Below are 19,305 nucleotides of genomic sequence, written 5' to 3' on the forward strand. Positions count from 1 at the left end.
ACTGATGAAAAGCTTTGTGCCTCAGAATGGCTCTAAAGTTTTAGGTGTGTGTACCTCTAAGTTTGTCCCTACTAGTAAGGAGTGTTTCCAGGTGTAATGTTTGGGTTTTAAGTTGAATTCTTTAGTCTGCCACAGCATGAATTCAGAATGCTATAGAAGCAATATGCTCTGTCCTTAAGAAGAAAGCACATTGCTTTCAAGTGGGTTCTTGGCTTCTTTTCTAGCTAACCCCAAGGAAGGGCTCGGGTGGCCTCTGGAGGAGGAGGCATTTGGCTACACACAAGTTTTTGGAGAAGGAAGGCTGGAGAATCTAAACACTTTCTTCTGTGTCATGTTTTATTACATTTAGCTATGCATTTCTCCATAGACTTTGCTTTTTTTCCAGCAGAAAGGCTGGATTATCCTTTTGTGGACCATGTTTTTATTTGTAAATCTTTAGATCATTTTCCCATATACCTTGAAGTAGTAAGGCCAGAGTTACTGCTGCAAGGGAAATGGGAATGGGAGGGAGGACTGTTTTCCCATGCCCACGCTAGGGCTCTGTGCACGTTAGGAACATAGGCATTTCAAAGAGTCTGCCAGTGTCTTAAGCACTATATGTAGCTGTATGAAACAAAATCAAGAGAAAATAGATGAGCTAAAATCTGTCTTGCTGCAGAACTATAACATTTAAGGCTTATGTGGATTTTATTTTAAAAAAAAAAAAAGGAAAAAAACAAAGCTTGCATCACCAATAATGCTGCTTAAACACTTGGGGTAGCCATACATCATTTTGCCATGAGGCAGTGTCAGAACACAGAAAAATAGGTCTGCAAAAGACATAGAGGCATTGTTTGTGCTTGCAAGGCTTCAAACTTCTTTTTTTTTTATTTTTGTAAACCACAAATTACTTATCTCCAAACCATTGTCAACTTTGTAAATGTTTAGAAAAGTCTTCTTTGGTGTCTTTGGGAAGATGGTAAATATTGTCTCTTGGTCAGATGCAACTGACTGGTGCAGACACCTCCAAGCTTTGGGAGGGGATGTGAAGAAGTCTCAATTCTGTAGAGATCCTTTAGAGAGAGAAGTTGGGTCCTTTAGAGTAGTTGTGGAAGGAGGGCCCCAAACTCCCTGGCTGGATTGTTTTGAACTGTGTGTATTCTCATGATGGAAATTGAGGTTTTGATGTTGGGGATTTTTTTCTTTCCTTTTTTTTTGGAGGTTGTCTTGGTTTGTTTTGTTTTAAATTCCTGTGGAGACAATTCCATTCCAGCCTTGTTTTAATAAGCCAAATGTTTCAGATCAGGCTTAATTCCCTTGTGCTGTTCTCTAAGGCAGGATGGACAGTGTCCCCTGCTGCTCAGAGAATCATTAGGGTTGGAAAAGAACTGTAAGATCATCGAGTCCAGCCATTACCCATGTAACTGTCAGTTGTCAGTCATGTTATGGTTTCTGCAGTGCTGAACATACTGTGCCAACAGGGAATTTAAAAGTGGTGCTAAATGGTTTGGAAGACCTTTTCCTAGAACTTGGAGGGTGAAGTTATTAGAACTTGCTCCTCATAAATAGTATGCATATGGTGTACTATCCTCCAGTCCAGCTGTCAACTCTTTTCCTGATTTTGTTTTTTTTTTGGTGTGTTTTTTGTTTGGTTGGTTGTTTTTGAGGAGTGGAGCAGGAGGAAAGGGGAAGTGGTTTTCTTAGCATTCATTCAACAGAGCAATGTTCTTATTATCGTGGCTTCATAGGGTCATAACCATCGAACAACATTGGTAGCTTTTAAGGGGTCTGCAACTGTGGGCCTGGAAAAATTTATTAATCATCAATCAGTTGGCTAATTTCTGCCAATGTAGATTTTACAGAATCTTTGTAGCATGGAATAACTGATGAAGAAATAATTCTTAGCTGCATAAGTAGTACTCAAATTTAAAGAAAAATAATATTTGAGTTGAAAAATGTTGTGAAGCTATGCATCTTGGACCTGGGAGCTGTGACTTACCCTGAAACGCATAAGCTTCTGCTTTCCATTTCATTGACCATTTTAGATTTGCTGTTCTGTGAGAAGTGAAAGAAAATACTTGTCTTTCCCTTTTATTTGCTTCTACTTTGATGCTTTCTCTGAACTGGTAATTTCTCTCGCTTTGTTGGGTTACTGAAGTTAGTTTTTCACTCTTATTCTCTATCCTAGTTTATTAGACTTACCTAGAAGGTGAGGAGGAAACAGCTTATTAAGGTGAGCTTGTCTTCAGAGAACATTTTAGGGAGCTCTTACGAAACCTGAAATTGCCAAGTGTGTCTACTTAATTGAGTGACTAATGGGTCATGAGTGTAGTAGATTGGAGTGGTTTGCAGATGGGAGCTAGTTTCCTCAAGGTATGTGTTCAGGGTTGGTAAGTGTTCTGAGGTTGCATGCTTGAGCTCTGATGCCTAGTCAAGAATAATAAATCAGCTTTTCTGAGAAATCAGCTTTTCTGAGAATCCTTCTTGTTGTTGCAAGTTCAGCCACAAAATAAGCTTTTGCATTTTCTGCAATTATTGGGATTTATGCCTTCCTGCCCAAGAGCTGAGTTTGGCCACCTATAATTTTTCTCATTTTGAGTAGTTTAGTTTTTCTGGTTTTCAGAAATGCAGCAAACTAGATCTGCACTAGTGTATTCAGTTTCTCTTTTGAAGCAAGATGAAATTCAGTTTGTAATGAAAAAAATACCTTCTAGTGTTCATCTTGGAAGTCTAAATTCAGGTGAATACACCAATTTAGAGAGCTCCACTAGATACTTGGTAGACATTTTCTTCCTGCTGTATATTTTGGCCTTATGTTGAGGAGTTTTGATTTATGATTAAATTATTTGTGTATGCAGACTTTAATCTGTACGTATTTTACTTTGATGTATTAGTATTTGTAAATATTACTGATTTTTAAATATTATTTATGCACATACTTAAAGGACTGGTCTATCCAGTAAAGCAATTGCTAAATAATAAATGTTACTTTTTAGAAATAAATTGCAAGATCATGAAATTGTATATCCCTCAGGGTTATTTTTAAAAGTTTGGTTTTTTTTCCTCTTCCCTTTGGTTCAATTAGCAGTAACTATGAAACTAGTAGTCATAGTCTATATTAGTCTATAACTAAATCTACTGTAAAAAAAAAATGCTGCGAATGATGCCTGAGTAGAAGTGGCTAAAACACCCACAGAACTGTCCAAATCCATCGGAACCTGAAATTGGAAACATTTACTGTTGCACTTTTTAAAAGTTGTGGGATTTTTAATTCTATTTATTTTTTTTTCTTTCTTCATGAAGGTTGTGCTGAACAGTCATCCCAAATTGGGTAAATAATCTTGTACTGTATATGTATATGCAGTATAATACTAAGCAGATGTGGAGTTCTTTTTATGCTGCAAATTTTTGATGCTTATGTTGGTCATCATGAAATGAGAGAGCTCAAGTCCCGTAGGATTTCTCCCATGAAATTCTGAAATGTAAACTTAGGTTTTTGTATGTCTAAGGGAAAGCTGTGGGGTTTTGACAATTTTTAGAGTCTTGAATATGTTGATTTTATACAGTAAAGCTTCAGGTTTTTAAAACTATTTTCAACAAACTGCAGCTTGTTTAATAATTACGTGAACCAGAAACTACTCAGTTTGTCATGAATTCCTCAAGCCTAACACAGATTGCAATGTTCATCATTACAGTGCTCTCTAGAAGCTCAGCTTCCTTCTTATTTTTAGATCTGAAATGATACTACATCTTTGTATTTGAAATATGTATTGCTGCTCTAGAATGGTACCCTGTTGTCAAGAGGCATACATAAATAACTGTACAATAGAACTGTAAATAGACTTGTAAATCATTTTTGTGACTGAAGCTCTTTGAAAATAAAATTAAAATGAACAGATATTTTAACTCTTTTCATTAGTTTCATGAAATTGTTTTGAATTATTCTTTATAGAATTCAAGCCAAAGCTCACTGAAGAACACAGACTTCACCCACTGATGTCATGGGTGTCTTTTTCAGCACCTCTGTGTTTCTGAAGGTGGGGGGAGAAGTTTTGCTTGCAGTGAGGTCATACTGGCAGCAATTCTACCTGGTGGTTTACTGCCTGGAGAGACATTTTAGAGCCAGACTTTGTACATGTAATAGCAACTTGTTTCCACCTTTGGTTACTCAGGTGTTCCTTCTGTCCTCTGACGTGGGAGACACGATCTTGAAAAGACTTGGGTGAATGTTCCTGGTTGTGAGCTGTCACTGTTGTCATGGGCATCTTCAGCAAAACTGCATGGAAATGAAGGCATCTTTTCCATGCTGCTGCTCACCTTACATTTAAACACTCATTGGCAGAGCACATTATTTTAAACTTGACAAGATACTTGGAATATCTCGTTATTTAATAACAGAAGCTTAATCTTTCCATTTCAAGCTACTATTCTCAAAATGTAGCTTTTCTCTCTTCAGAATCTTTCAGGCTTTGGGTTTTGTTGGCCTGTCACTCCATAAGACTTGGAGGAGAAACAGAAACCAAATGGGTCAACCTTGGAGTGCTTAGCCAAAGCATTAAATAAAAAAAACCCCTTCCATTCCTCACTCAAATTGCCTTGACTCCAATCCTGCAAGAAAGTAAAAGACAGAGCACCTTTGTGAAGGTACAATCACTTGGTTGTTTAAAGTAGATGTGTCCAGTCCTTCAAAACCTGTGTAGCAGACTGTGGTGAAACTAACAAATTTGCCATTTCTGATCACAGTTCCCACTGAAATGTACATGTACTTCACCCAGATTTGCCTGGGCTTGGCTGAAGCACACACTCCAATATCACTGTCAAAGAAGCTACAAGTGGGTTTTGTGCTGTTGTGTGACTTAAAACTCTCTCCCAGTCTGTGAGTGGCCTCAAACTCTACTTTTGGAGTTGCATACCTATGGTAGCTGGTTGCTTGCGTAACTAATTGTAGGCAAAAATCTGCTCTGAGGCTTAAAATATCTTCTGGCCTTTCGCAGTAGTTGGGCAAATATGGGTGGAAGTGTTATCTAGAGGATGCGTTTTGCTGGTTTACTTCCCACTGAAAGTGCAGAGTCACAGTGAAGCCTGATTGCCTGCTATGCTCCAAGTTAGTTCCTCTAAAAAGCAGAGAAGTTTTGAAGGTACAGTCCCTTTTCATGCTTGTGTGAGTTTGGAACCTGCAAGAAAGTAAAAAAGGTAAGCAGATATATGTGCTCAATGTTCTATGAAGCTAAGTTCAAAACTGATTTGAGATTTTAATATAGTAACAGTATTCATGTGTTCTGGCATCCTTTCCTAGTCTTGAGAAATGCTCAGGGAGTGGCAGACAGGGAGAGGCTGTAGACCAGAAGGTGGTAAATGACCAGCTAGGCTGGTGACCTTTCTGGAATGCTGTGTGTCACATGTGAGGGTTTGAGAAAATGTGAATACACAGGAATGTGTCATTATGACCCATGTTGTGGATATTACTGTGTTCTGTACTGTTAAAATCTTCAGTTATGGAAATTTAAATGTTTCTTTAAAAATACCATAAGCAGCTCTAGATTTTTGAGACCCACAGATTACCTAGTTCCTGTGCCAGTCATACATGTTTGTGGCCTTCATCTCTTCCAAAGAATTTCAACTCATTTAATTTAATTTCATTGTTTGTTTGTAAAAGCTATCACTTTCTAGCACTTCTGAGTGTCTTAATTTTGTCTTGCTGTAGTCTCTCTTACCTTTTGTTACAAGACCAGGAGAACAGACATCACCAATCCACTGTTTGTTATTTTGCAGGCTCTGGCCTGCAGTCATGCCCTCTGAGGGACTGCACAACAGTTTGGCTTGGGTTTTTTCCCACCCATTTGGTTCTCTAGATCCTTACTTCTCTTGTCTTACTGAATCCTGTAATAGGATAACTAGGAGGGTGAGATTCTCTGAAAGAGTCTTGTTTGACATGGAAAAGACCTTTGGAAGGGCGAAATATTGTGCTCTTTTTTTTGGTGATGTACATTCTCATTGAGTGAGTTGTGGAAAGCCAGTGAGATCTTGCTTTGTGGCACCATGTTCCTGGTAGCTGATACCAGTAGGTGCATCCCTTTCACTCTGTGTTTAATGCAGCAGCTGTTTTGGATCCACAGTGGTATGTTCTTGTCAGCAGTTCAGGTGAATAAACAGCTCTGCTATCCCTCCTGACTCCTCTTTAAGTGATGGGGTTGCACCCATGTCTGTCTGGGGTTAGAATGGGAGAGCTTTGTCCTTGCCCCAGGAAAAGGGTATGTTGGGACAGAGCTCTCCTCTCCCCCAGTGGCCCAGGTGTAGTAGATCAACACGGTGTCAGCTATTCCCGTTATGTCTGTGAAAGTTGTCCAGCAATTCCAGCTGTCCCAGCTGCTGCTTATCTGCTGCTCAGCCAGGTGCTGGAGTCAAGGTTTCTGATACACTTGGACTTGTTGATTTCACTAAGGAAGTATTTCTAGACTGAATTTGTGTTTGACTTGCTGTTTCAAACATTACCATTTATAGCTACAACGATTGCTTTCCTGTTCCTTTTTTTGTTTGGAAACCTATACGATGTTCCAACTTTGTGGTCTGTTTCATGCAGATTTACCGTTATTGCTACAAGGCTCTATCTAACTTCATGGCACTTCTTTCCTCTCATTTCACTCTTTTTTAATACCACTGATAACTTGGTATTGCGTTAAGCTGTTGAAATGAGACTTGTTGGTTATCAGAGGCTCATTACTGTCCCATGCCACATGAGCTCTTGTGTGTTATTTCAGGCAATGTCAAAAATAGCCTGTTGCTTCTTGTGCGTTGTTGGGCTGTTCTAAGAAGTGATCACTTGAAAATGCTGAGACATGATTTAACTGAACTGTGCTGTTTTGCTTTTCACCACTTAAAATATAGGATGTCCTTTTTACTTCTATTGTCTATTTTTGCAGGGCAAACTTTATTTTTAAACTTCAGATAACCTACAATGGAAAAATATTGTGGGTGCAGGACCTTTTGATAATTTTCTTGAAAGATTTTCTGCATGTAATTTAGTATAATATACTAAAGCTTGTCTAGTGGAATCTGTCCCTGCCCATGGTTGGAACTAGATGATCCTTAAAGTTCCTTCCAACCCAAACCATTCTGTGATTTTGTAATGCTTTCTGTTCAAATAAATACATACCTTATGGCTACTTAGAGTTTCATCATGATTTTTGTATGCTTTTATTATACTTGGCTAGTACAAATCCAAACAAGGAATACTTGATTTACAAAAGAGCTTTATCTGTACTCAGTGTAAGGTGAGCACCTCAGAAATATTTGCAGTTAGCAGTAATGGAGATTTTGAAGTTTGCTTTCAAGCCAAGAGAAATTTTGCACACATTTGAAGGTTTTATGGTATAATCACACATCTTTCATGAGTTGCTAAGTTGTTAACTGCCTGTGATCGAATCCTGACTCTCTCTTATCTTTTGTAACAGCTAATGTTTCTGGCACTTCAACAAGGATGTTGGTGTTTCATTTGTCAGTGATGATCAAGCTTTTCTTCCAGCTGGGTGCATCTATTTGTCCTGAGAAGTGTGACTGCTCTTCAAAAAATGCAATTCATTGCTCTGGTCCTCACATAGAAGACTTGAAATCGTTAAATCTGCCTTGCAACATGACAGAAATTCACATAACAAAGGCTAATATAGTGTACTTGCAGGATGTTTTTTCTAGGATGGTGGAACTGCAACATCTCATCTTGTCTTCAAACAACATCTCTCTGGTTTCACCAATGGCTTTTAAAGGCTTGAGAAGTCTAAAAGTCCTCAAACTGCTAGATAATAAGCTGGTTGAACTTCCCCCAGAAGCATTTGATGACATGGTGCAGCTTCAGCAATTGATCATTGAAAGTAACAGGTTGACATCCATCGAGGAAAATCTGTTTGACAAACTAGCTCGTTTGGAGGAACTTTTCTTGAACAAAAACCAACTAACAGCCCTTCCTGGTGACATGCTGAAGAAACTTGCCAGACTCAAAGTACTGAACTTGTCAAGAAATTATTTGGCAGCACTGCCTAGAAATATATTTAGTGCATTAGCCAGGCTTGAGAAGCTGATGCTGTATTTTAACAGGCTGTCTTCAATAGAGTCTGGTATGTTTGATAGTCTGAAGGAGCTGCAGGAACTCTTCCTGCATTGCAATAACATCCAGTCCATTGCCCCTGATGCATTTTGTTGTCTTCATAAACTGAGAACTCTGACGCTCTCCAGAAACAAGCTTGAGGTTTTGCCTTCTGGGCTTTTTTTGCACTTGCATGACCTGTCTAAACTGACCTTGTACAGGAACCCACTGAAGTCTCTTCCAGAAGTATTGTTTGGAGAAATGAGGCATCTTGGTAGCCTGTGGCTGTATCACACAAAGCTCTCAACAATACCAGATTTTGTGTTCAGTAACTTGACAAATTTAGAGCTTCTTGTGCTGAGTTTTAATCCAGAGCTTAGTGTTCTTCCTAGGAATGTATTCAGTGGCCTGAATGAACTTCGGGGCCTTTCTCTGCATACAAATAATATTTCCAGTTTGCCAGAGGGCATCTTTCTGAGCCTTCAGAAACTGCAAAACATTTCTCTCTTTGACACAAGGCTTGAGGTTCTTCCTAGAAACCTCTTTCATAATCTCAAGCACCTCCAGAAAGTTTACCTGAACAGTACTCAGCTGGAGTTTCTTCCTGCAGACTTCTTTATTGCCTTACCTGATCTGCAAGAAGTTGTTCTCAATGACAACCCTTGGAAATGTGATTGCCAAATTCTTGGCTTCCGAGACTGGCTCCGAAAGAGCACAGAGATAGTTAAAAATGTGCTGTCTCTAATGTGCCACAGCCCACTGGCACTGCAGAATATTTCTCTTGTGGCTCTAACTATTGATGCCACAAAGTGCCCTGTGCCAACCACAGCCATTGCATATCAGATGTTCAGCTCAACTTATTCCCAGATGTTGACTTCTCCTGTGACAGAGCTCCTAATATCATCTTGGGAGACTGCTGTAACAGTGCTGTCCAGCATGGATCCCAGCACACCCACATCAATTCCTCCTGCAACTCCAGGTTTTACCTACTCCCATGTTGAAGACATTGGACAATCTGGGGTTCATTTCTCAGATGTTCCAATCCAGACTTCTCCCAGCGTCATAGCACAAACCAACAGTGTCAGAGGAACAGATTTAACTACTCTTGCCTGGTGGGATGAGTTCCCAGCCCATAGGAGTGCTAAACCCTATTTTAATACCAGAATTGCTTATTGCCAGCTGTTCTTGTGCCTTCACAGTTTGATTTTAGCACTCCAAACTGTAACCATTGTGCTCAGTTTGTATGTGATGGGTAAAACCAGGCAACTCTTGCACTCCAGAAATACTCCTGTTCAGCCTGTAGCTCTTATAAAATTACTAAGAAGATAAAAGAATATGAGCCCAAGAGAGGATTAGGAACGTTGCTTTGGATGCATTTCAAACACTTGAGCAGTTGACACTCGATTCGGATCTGGATTACAAATCTTCATAGCAAGGACCACAAAGACCTTGTCTTTACAGCATAATGAAAATGCACTTTCATGCACCTCACAACATTTGCCAAAAGTGGCTGTGATTACTGTATATTGCTACAGCACTTGGTGCACGAACCCAGAGGGACTGCTGGAAGTATCTGATCACCTCTACGTGTGCGCTGTGGTTTTCTGCTTTGGACCTCAGGCCTGTCCCTGGAGGACACTGCTGCCTGCTGTGTTGCTCACGCTGCTCAGACAGAGTGGCACCAACATAGGGAACTCTACATAGCAACATGACTTTAACTGTGCTTTGGAGGTTGCCCAAAGTACTCAAAATGCTATTATGCTTTATACTGCCTGCAATGTTTCATCTCCTTATTGAGAAAAAAATGGTATTTTTGGGAGATGCTGGGAAAGACCTTTCAATAATGGGGAGTGGGGGCAGAATGGGATGGTGCAAATGTCTTCGCCTTTGCTTTCAGTCCTCAGCCCCATTCCAGGATGTGGCAGGAGGAAGGAGTACCATTAAAGCTAACAGCAGAGGAGATGCTGATCTAGGAAGTATAATCTTGATGTATTTTGTTTGTTTGGGTTCTTTTTTTTGGAAACTTTGTAAAGTTACAACAACTCTGAATTTTAAGTAAACACTTTCATCCTTAAACTTTGGCCAGTGGTCTGAAAAAGCAAGATATTACTGGCTGCATGATACAGGGAATCTTGAAGCTGGAGTACCAGGGAGATGCCCAGGACTGAGGTTGGGCTCCACAGGAGTGTATTGGTTTGAGAGCTGGTCTTGGCTGAGCTGGGAGAGAAAGTCTGGTCTCTCCTGGGCTTGGCTAGTGAAGCAGCCAAGTGACAGGGAGTTTGCTTGAACTGAGGGCCCTGAAGAGTTATCACCATTTTGAAGTTGGCTAGGAAACATACACAACTCCATGAACTTGGAGTATGCAGTAGCATTTTTAGTTTTGCTATTTTTTTACCTTATTACATAGTGCTACTCCCTGACTTCCAGCCCTTTCAGTGTTGATATGCAAAGGCAACTACAAGACCATGGTGTGGATTTTGGTCTTTCCATTTATTAATATTTTGAATGATATGAGTATTTTAGTTTGTAAGTAGACTGGTAGCTGTCAGAGTGCCTGTGCTTTTGTAGCTCTTGGATTTAACTATTAGCTTTTATCTTAATTATGTGACTTATCTTGTTCTTAAAAGCTCTGATGTTGTGCTTGAAAACCTCTGGATGCAGTTCCCTGGCTCCTTGGGCCAGGCAGCCGATACTCCAGGAGCTCTTTGGTAGCTCTACTGACTTTCTAACTATTGAGCACTTTCCTGGATGGCCTTAAAATGGCACCTTACAGACCTGAATTGAAGAAAGCTTTCAGTTGCTCTAGGCTTGTGGCTGGTTCCCTGCTGTGTGTTACTCTAGGCAGTGAGAATAAATTACAACTGCTTTGTTTCAGGGTGTTCTGCTGCTGGGCTTGAATTCTTCTTCTAGGCTGTTAAAAGAGACAATGTGCTTCTGTGGTGTTAAATGACCATTGTCTTGCTGGTGAGGTTTAACAAAATTTAGCAAGCCTGCCTAAATGGGAGTCAGAGCCATCTCTAAAGAAGCAGAAATGCGATTCACTACAGCTGGTGCAAAGCAAACTGTGACTGCATTAATAAATAGACACTCTAGAATATGTATGGCAGTATATTTGAGAGAAGCACGAAACCAACAGGAAGCTTTCTTAGTGGTGCTTCTGGGTGGCTGCTAGTGTTTAAAAAGAGGCAGTTGTTATAAAATTAGGTTCTTGGTTGGGCAGCTATAATGACCACTTAGTGCTGTGCCAGCTCCAGCGCTGTCAGATGGTGCCACGCAGGCATCTGCTCACAGCAGGCAGGATATACAACCAGGACTAGCGAGGAAATGGCTCTACAGACCACACTGGTGATCGTTTGCCTTGGTGAAGGAAGTGTGCTCCAAGCATTTGGACCCACAGTGTCTGATTTCTAAGGAAAACTGATGCCGAGAAAAGGGCTGGAAAAGAACTACTCACAGACTTGTATCTCTGAGTAGCAGGTATTTGTTTATTCAGCGCTGGGCACAAGGGGGATAGCTCCACCAAACTTGTGCTCCCCGGGACAAAAACTTCACAGTTTATATACATTCAGTGTCCATACATATTCCTTGTTTCCAGGGATGGGTGCTTGTTATTACAATTAGTTCTGAAATCGTTGTCACCTTCCTCATCCGGCACTTAATGGTCCTTTAGGGCATGCTTCCCCTATCTTGATTATCTCTTTATTCACTCAGCAACCACTCCCTGGCCTTTCAGAGCTTTCTTTCCTTTGTTCCACTAGTCAGGAATTCCCCCGGCCCTTTAGTGCTTTCTTCCCCTTATCAAAAGCACTGGTTTGCTTGCTGTATGGGTGTACAACACCCTGATGTCTGATCCTGGGGACAGCAGCAGGTCAGCAGCAGTTGCCATCCCTCTGCCCCAGCCCTGCAGTGGGGCCAGCACTGCTCCTTGGCTCCCGGTCCGAAGTCACTGAGCTCTGGCTCTGGTATGCAGCTGCATACAGTCAAGTGCTAAGAGGGGATGATTCTTCTTCACATGGTGTCATCGGGCTTTCCCCATGCTTGAGCCAGACGGGGAAGTGAAGTCATCAGACAACAAAAGGCTGGAGCAATGAGTGCCTGGGGTGTTTTACTGAATCTTCCTCTGAGGTGTCCTGTTTTGAGCTGCCTCTGATTCATTGTTTCTTGTCCAACAGCGCTCAGCCCTTCCTGCAGAACTCCCTGGCCTGAGAAATCAAAGGATATCCTTATTTATATCCCGTCTCTGTTTTGCCTGGAGAAGGGATTGTCTTCCAGGTCAGCATGATGCAGCAGGCAGGGGGAGGCTGCAGGGGGGGGCGTTGGGAAAACTGCAGCTGTATCCAGACCCTCTCTGGGCTGTCTTGTCTCATCGCTGCCTCAAGGCACTGATCTTTGCCATCGCCTGAGTATTGGCAAAGTTTTTCTCAGTCCCTGCAGCTCATGCCTCCATGATCTACTGCCAAGCTTTTGCCACCAGGCTGGGCTGGGGAGACAGTGGACTGGCAGAGATTTGGAGGTACCTAGTCCCTGATCCAGCAGGTCCTGGCTACTGGAGAAAAGGTGAATGCAAAGCACATCTGCACACAGTGGCTGAAGGGGTCAGCTCTGCACTCTTGGCTCCTGTAAGGGTGCAGAGTCATGGTTAAGAGCCCTGCAGGTTAACCAGACCTCCAAGTCCAGCAGCTGCCTCTGTGACCACATCCTGATTGGGAGCGTTTGGTCACGAGGACAGCACAGCCAAGGGTCTCCCATAACTCAGTCCCTTCAAATGCCTGTGGCTGTGACAGTTGCTCTTGTTCTCTCTGCTTTAGGAAATCCTGGAGCAGTGGGAATTCTGCCCATCCCTGTGCCAAGCCATGGGAGTATGCAGTGGGTTTCCAGCCTGATGTCACTACAAACGCCATTCTCCTTTTCTTGTTGGTATTTGAATCCAGAGAGTCCCCAGAGCCCAGGATGGCAAGGAAGGAATGAATTAACTGCTGCTGTAAGTGCTGGCAGCTCTGCCTATTTCCCAGCCACTGCAGGATCTCTCCAAGCCACCAGCACCCATGTCCTTTGCTTGTGTCCCTGATGGTCCCCGTCCTTTTCGTCCCACCTCTGCCCTGTGAGTCCAGGAACTGCTGGAGGTCCCTTGCCACTGCTTGCAGAGGGCAGTGTGCTCAGGTAACTACTGCCTGTGAAATGCAGCTCAGCCCTCCAGCACACAGCAGCAAGACTGCAGCCTGCACCTTGGATCTTCCCTCTTGCCTTGGCAAAGACAAGCTGGGTGATGGCACATGTGCTTGGAGAAAACATCCAGCAGTGCTCCATGGTTCAGAAGTGTGTGCAACTGCTGGCTGTGAGGCAGGAGCCCTGGGAGCCTCTGCCTGACATTAGGAAACATTGGCCGTGTCTCCTCCGGGACTCTGACCAGCATGTCTTTCCTGGAGCTGCTGATTCGGCAGCAGTGATATCAGATCATTTCCTAGGGATGACAGCAGAGCTGGGAGGACACGCAGCCAAAGGCACGTCGTGTCCGCCAGGCAGGGCTGGGGCTGGAGTGTTTACAGACTCTCACAGTCATCCGGAAGCCCAAAGCTTTGTCCCTGCTAGGGAGGTGTTATGCCTCCATCCTCCTACATTTTCGTAGCCCAAGTCTGGGTTCACATTCCCTTCTCTTCTGAGTGTTTACAGGAGAGGATAGACCCTAAAGCCTCTTGCTTGGGCCGTGGGGGCTGAGTTCACCTTTCACTGCAGGGTGGGGGGCTGCTGTTCCAGTGCCATCCACCACTAGGCTTAGCCCCTCTTGTGCAATCGCTGCTGTGGGACTGACATGCCAGGCTTCCAGCTGTGCCTTTGTGTGTATCTGGATGGAAATAGCTCGAGGCAGGGAGCCAGGGATAGCTGGCAGCAGCTCTGCAGCCTGATGTACACTCCTCTGCTAGTTTTCCCTGGGGAGAGTTGGGGCCCCTTTCCCCCTTCGGGTTTTGGGAAGAGGTCCCTGGGGCACTCCCTGGTGCCAGGGATGGCTTTTCAAAGATGGACAACAGGGTGAAGCCAGTTGAGCAACCACCTGGCAGTGCATGAGCCCCACACCATCACCTCCTGCTGCAGCCAGTCCTTTCCCCCTCTCACAGCGCCCATCGGACAAGCTCTTTCCGCTTTGGATTATCTCTCCAGGCGGACTTGGCTGCAAGCCCCGCATTCCTTCCAGCCTAGCGCTGCCCTGAGCCCACGCCAAAGCCCTGCATGCTTCTGCTATCGCTCAGGCCAGGGCTGAGCCTCTGGAGGAGCTGGTTCTGCTGGTGGGGTGAGCCCCACAGGGACTTGAGATCCTAAACATCATTTTCCTTGAGCTCCAGGAGGGTTGTGGTGGGCCTGGTGCTGGTGCTTGGATGGAGGTTAGCCTGATGGCCATCCCTGATACCACCCTGGAGGGACCAGGGCTGCTGCTTCCTCCAGTAGCTCCCCCACTGCATAAGCACTTTCTCAGGGAAGGAAGGACATGCCTACATCCCTTGGGGCAGATGCAGAGGGAGCAGCATCTAGCCATGAACAGAGAGGCAGCCCTGGCCCTGCATTCCTCAAGTAGGGAGCTAAAAATATCACTGGGATGGGATTGCTGGACCTACGGAAGAATTCACTGCTCTGGACTCCTCAAAGGATTAGGGTGAGCATGTGGTGGGGCAGGGGCTCAGGACCAGTCCCTGAGGGATTAATGCCCCTTCCTTCACCTCTCAGTTGTGACTTGATCTTGTGGCTCCTGCTGCAGGGCTCAGGCCCAGTGGTGTTCCCCTGTGCTGGAACATGGGGAGGATTCCCCTCCACGGCCCCTAGCCCAGCCCTCCACACTCCTCCTCTGCTTCAGCAGAGGAGAGTTTGGCCTGATGCCTGGGGCCAGCCAGTCTCTATAAGCACCGGGGCCACCCCGGGGGTTTCTCACAGCAGGATGGGCATTTTGCAGCAGTGCAAAGTAACTGGGTGGGGGGAGGTCCCAGCACTGCACTGTGTGGGGAGCAGCAGGGCTTGAGAACATCCCATCCCACCCAGAGTGCCATCTCAGGCAGGAGCTGGAGGTGTGTGGGGAGCAGGGGTTGTGTAGCTGCACAGTGTGGGTGAGCATGCTCAGCTGCTTGGCAGATGAACAATGCACTCTCCCAGCCAAGCCCACAAGCTGCTAATTTTAGCGATTACATGAATTTTTCCAAGCAGTCTTGAGTCCATTGGTCATTCAGAGCTACTTAGCTTTGCTGCATCCGCCACTCTGGCCCCGGGGATGTGCTGGAGGTGTGCCAGCATGGACAGACATGGGCCTGTCCTGCTGTCCTGTATCAAGGCAGACTTCCCCAAAACTAAGTGATGCTGCTATTCTGGGGCTCCATCATGCCCTTGGAGGTGCAGGAATACGGCAGTGGCTCCATGCTGTTCTGAGCTTGGGCAAGCGGTTCCGCCTTGGGCTGGTGAGGCTGGAGCTGGGAAAGGTCCACAAAGCAATGCTGGACCTGGGGCTTTCCTGCAGCAAGCCAGACTTGCTCCACTACATCCAGTGCCTGTGTCAGCTCCTGGCTACACAGAGCAGCCTATCCCTGCAAAATGCTTCTCTCACCCTCAATCATATCTGTATGCTGTCTCGGGAGCTGCCTCTCCCCTCCAGATGTGCAGGGTGTGTCTGTACTGCTGTCCCAAGCTCTCACACCCTCTGCTTCTCTCACTTGTGAGTAGCCTGAGGCAAGCTCCCATGTTCTCACCTCCGGGAGTGGCTGCAGGAGTGGTGCACAGGCTTGTTACTCAGCCCTGCCTTATTTTTAGGGATGCCTTGAAAATAGACTTCCCAGCCAGGATCCACAGCCAGGTTCCCAAGGCTTGGGTAGAGGCAAGTGGGTTTATGGCAGGGATGTTATCTGGCCTCCTCTGAAACTTTGGGCACTGCTTGGTGGTTGGGACCAAAATCTGATCACTCCCCCTCTTGGGGCAGGGTGTTTGCCTCAAGGGGAAACACTGCTTGGAAGGAGGCAAATCTGACATTCTTCTGCCAAACTGGGCTTGGGGTGGCAGTTTTGAGAAGTGCTGGGGCTTAGTTTCTGCGTTGCCTCACTGAAAAGCTTCTGGAATGAGTCAGAGTGGGCAGGAGCCCACTAGTGCTGGCAGCAGGCAGACAGTGCTGGCGATCAGGCTGTGAGAGCCCTGCTGTTGTGCCAGGGCTGCAGGGAGTGGGCAGCTCCCAAGCCCACTGCCTGACCTCCAGCTGCAACGCTGTCAAAGGAAGTAAGGTTATTTTGAGAACCATGGTTCTGGGAAAATCTGCTGTGTCAATAGAGCATGAGCTAGAGCACTTGGTGAGTGATGTTTGCAAAATGCCCCTTCTCTGTGCCCAAATGCCTGGGTTTTTACCCAGAGCAGGCAGGGAGCATGCCTGGGGGGAGCCTCAAGTGTCCACACTCACTCCCCAGCTGGGGAGGGGTCTGTGGCCATCCAGCATGTCCTATGAGAGCCAAGCACCCCTTACAATCTGACATAGTGGCAGCAGTTGCCTCTGGCTAAGGTCCCACTCCCTTCCATCTTCCCACGATCTCTGTCTCATTCCTCTGAGACTGACTGGGAATTCTGCTCTCCATCCCTGCAGTTTGCTGTTTATCCTGGTCTGGTCCCCTCTCTGCTGTTCCTTGCACAGCCCTGCACCCTCCCACCCCTCATAGCACGACATGCTGTGGCAGGGGATGGAGGTTGCCTTCCTCCCCCCTCTCTGGTGGCAGCCCCATGCTGTTTCCATCTTGAGCAGCTCCAGCTGGGACCTGAGCAGGGGCTGCTGCAACTGGCGGAAACATGGGTGGGCTGAGACAGGATTAGATGTGTTCAGGGAAGCTCCAGCTGCCCCGTGGTTAGCACAGGACTGCTCTGGGTCCAGGAAGCCCAAAGGGGCCACGTATACTAACTCTCCTTAGCTACTTCCTCCTGAATATCCGTTCCCGGTGGCTGTTGGACTGGGGGTGCTCCGAAGAGGTGGGCAAGGAGGGGAGACCTGGGCTGGTTGGCAGGGACCAAGGGCACCCCAGTGCACCCATGTGAGCTGGAGTGAGCAGGGGAGGGGTGGCAGTAGGTGAACCATCTCTGAACAAATGGATGGGATGGCTTGGATGCTTCCCAAACACCCGTGGGTGCCAGGCTCCATCACCAGTGTGTCAGGGCTGCTGAGGGTGCAGAGCAGTGACAAATGCTGGGAGATGTCAGTGCATGCTGCTCTGGGGTTGTAAGGATGCCTGCAATGAGGGTTTCTCAGTGCCTGGGTGTTTCTGATGGCTAGTGGGAAGTGCTCTGGCTTGTCAAGGGCTCTCTGAAGCAGCTTGGTACCCAGCTGGCCCTCATCCAGCTGCAGATCCTGGCGTAGTGCCTGCTCTGTGGCAGGGCTGGGCAAAGTGCCCACAGGACAGAGCTTGGTGTGGGTTCCTAGCCCATTTGTATATGTGGCTGGGGGAGAATGGGAGCTGTGACCTGGGCAGGGTTGGTGTGCCAGGGAGCTGCCTGGGCTGGGGCACGGCAGAGGTCCTGATTGCTTGCAGAAGCCACAGCCAGTGAGACAAGTGCTGTGCACATACTGAGGCAGTGCCGTGGAGGAGCTCAGCTTGAACACAGGCAGGTGAAGAGCAGGGCTGTGCTCAGGGATCTGGCTTTGCCTCACCTGCCCCCATGGGTTGGGGCACCTAGCTGTGCCCCTCTGGGGACTGGGGGGCTCCTGGCACCAGGCTGCTCCTTGGGTGCTGGCTGACATGAGCAACATGTTCATGGGGCTGTTTGCTTCTCTTCAAAAAGCACTGGGGTTCGGGAGAGGGAAAACCAAAACTCCATCCTTGAGATCCTTGCTCTGTTGAGGAAACAGGAGCTGGAAGCAGCTCTGCTCCAGCGCTTTCACTAACCCCGACACTGCCCCTGTGCTGATTCATTGATTTGGACGGGTTATATACTGGGAGGGGAAGCATGAACCACATTCAGCTCTCTTGCCAGCACTGAGCTGTGCTCACTCGGCGCTCGTGGCTGCAGGACACTCGGGTAAGTCTCCTTTCTGCTACTGTCCCTGTGAGTGGCTCCGGGTCCAGGGGACTCCCAAGGCAGCTCCGAGGGTTGGTGGTGCAGTCATGATCCAGATCTGCAAGTTCAGCAAGTTTTTATTTGATGGAGATGTTTGTCTTGCAAAGGGTCTCCAAAAACTTGAGACCACTTAGGCACTGTGGGAGCTGGAAGAGTTACATAGGCAACATAACCCAAATAATGACCAATAGAGAAAATAGAGGGGGGCAAAGTAATATTTGGTGGGGCTGATGTTAGGAGCAGTGGGATGCTGAGAGGCTGAGCAGTGGAGAGTGTTCTGCCTATAAGTTTATTGTCCCTTGAAGAAAAAGGGAGATCAATTGTTTCCAGCTGCCTTTCCTGAAGATTGCTCCAGCCTGGATGCTCTCTGTATTGCCTTACCAGGGAGTGACATGAGCAGGGCTTTTGATGTACTGAGTGTTTGGGGAAGTTTATAAATGGCTCGCTATAAACAAAGCTGTTCCTGGATGCATATTGTTTCCATATGGGAAACATAAACTACACTGGCTTGTGCAGGGTTCCTCCCTCCCCATCAGAGAACAAGCATGTTCCCTGGAGGGAGAGCAGGGTGGAGGACAGGGGCTGTGACCCAGCACCCAGGGGTGCTGTGCCAGCTGGGGCACCATTCCAGCACCCCTCTGTTATCAGATTCACCTGTCTGGCTGAGCTGTGCTTGCTGCTAAGGGACTTGTGGGTTTTCTCCCTCCTTTGTGCCACTTGAAGCTGTTAGCAGGCGGCTGCTACATGCCAGCCTGGCACAAGGCTGCTGCTTCAATCTAGAGAGGGAGGAATCTCCCAGGCTGGAGAAGGAAGGCGAGTGTGTCCATTATGTGTGTCTGTGTTTGTGGGGTAATAGGGAATCTCACTGCAAAGCCCCTGGGGCCAGCCTGCATACAGGCACCCACACCAGACACTCTACTCTCATGGCAAAAATCGGCCAGGGCTGAGACCTTCTGGGAAGGGGTGCAAACAGGGCCACCCTCATACCCAGCCTGTGCTGGGGAGCTGGCAAGGGTCCTATTGACCCAAGCTCCTGCAGAATTGGACCTAAAGCATGCCTGGACAGTGGGTGCTGACACTGCTCTTGGCTTTGCAACAGGAATTCAGAGCTGCTGGCTGTCAGGCAGAGCCAAGAGGGTGCCCATGGGTGCTAGGAGGAGCGACCAGCACCTGGCATCCCTGAGACCCTC

The 19,305-nt window shown here is 46.4% G+C and overlaps 1 protein-coding gene across 1 annotated transcript; it reads left to right on the forward strand.

The window, feature by feature from the left end:
* The first annotated feature begins 7,456 nt into the window (after window positions 1-7,456).
* Window positions 7,457-9,385, forward strand: GP5 (glycoprotein V (platelet)). The gene has a single exon (XM_009082796.1). The coding sequence runs from the start codon at window positions 7,457-7,459 to the stop codon at window positions 9,383-9,385; it is 1,929 nt and encodes a 642-aa protein (XP_009081044.1).
* Window positions 9,386-19,305: the final 9,920 nt, after the last annotated feature.

Source organism: Acanthisitta chloris, unplaced genomic scaffold (assembly GCF_000695815.1).
Source record: "Acanthisitta chloris isolate BGI_N310 unplaced genomic scaffold, ASM69581v1 scaffold939, whole genome shotgun sequence".
In the NCBI taxonomy this organism is placed as follows: Eukaryota; Metazoa; Chordata; class Aves; order Passeriformes; family Acanthisittidae; genus Acanthisitta; species Acanthisitta chloris.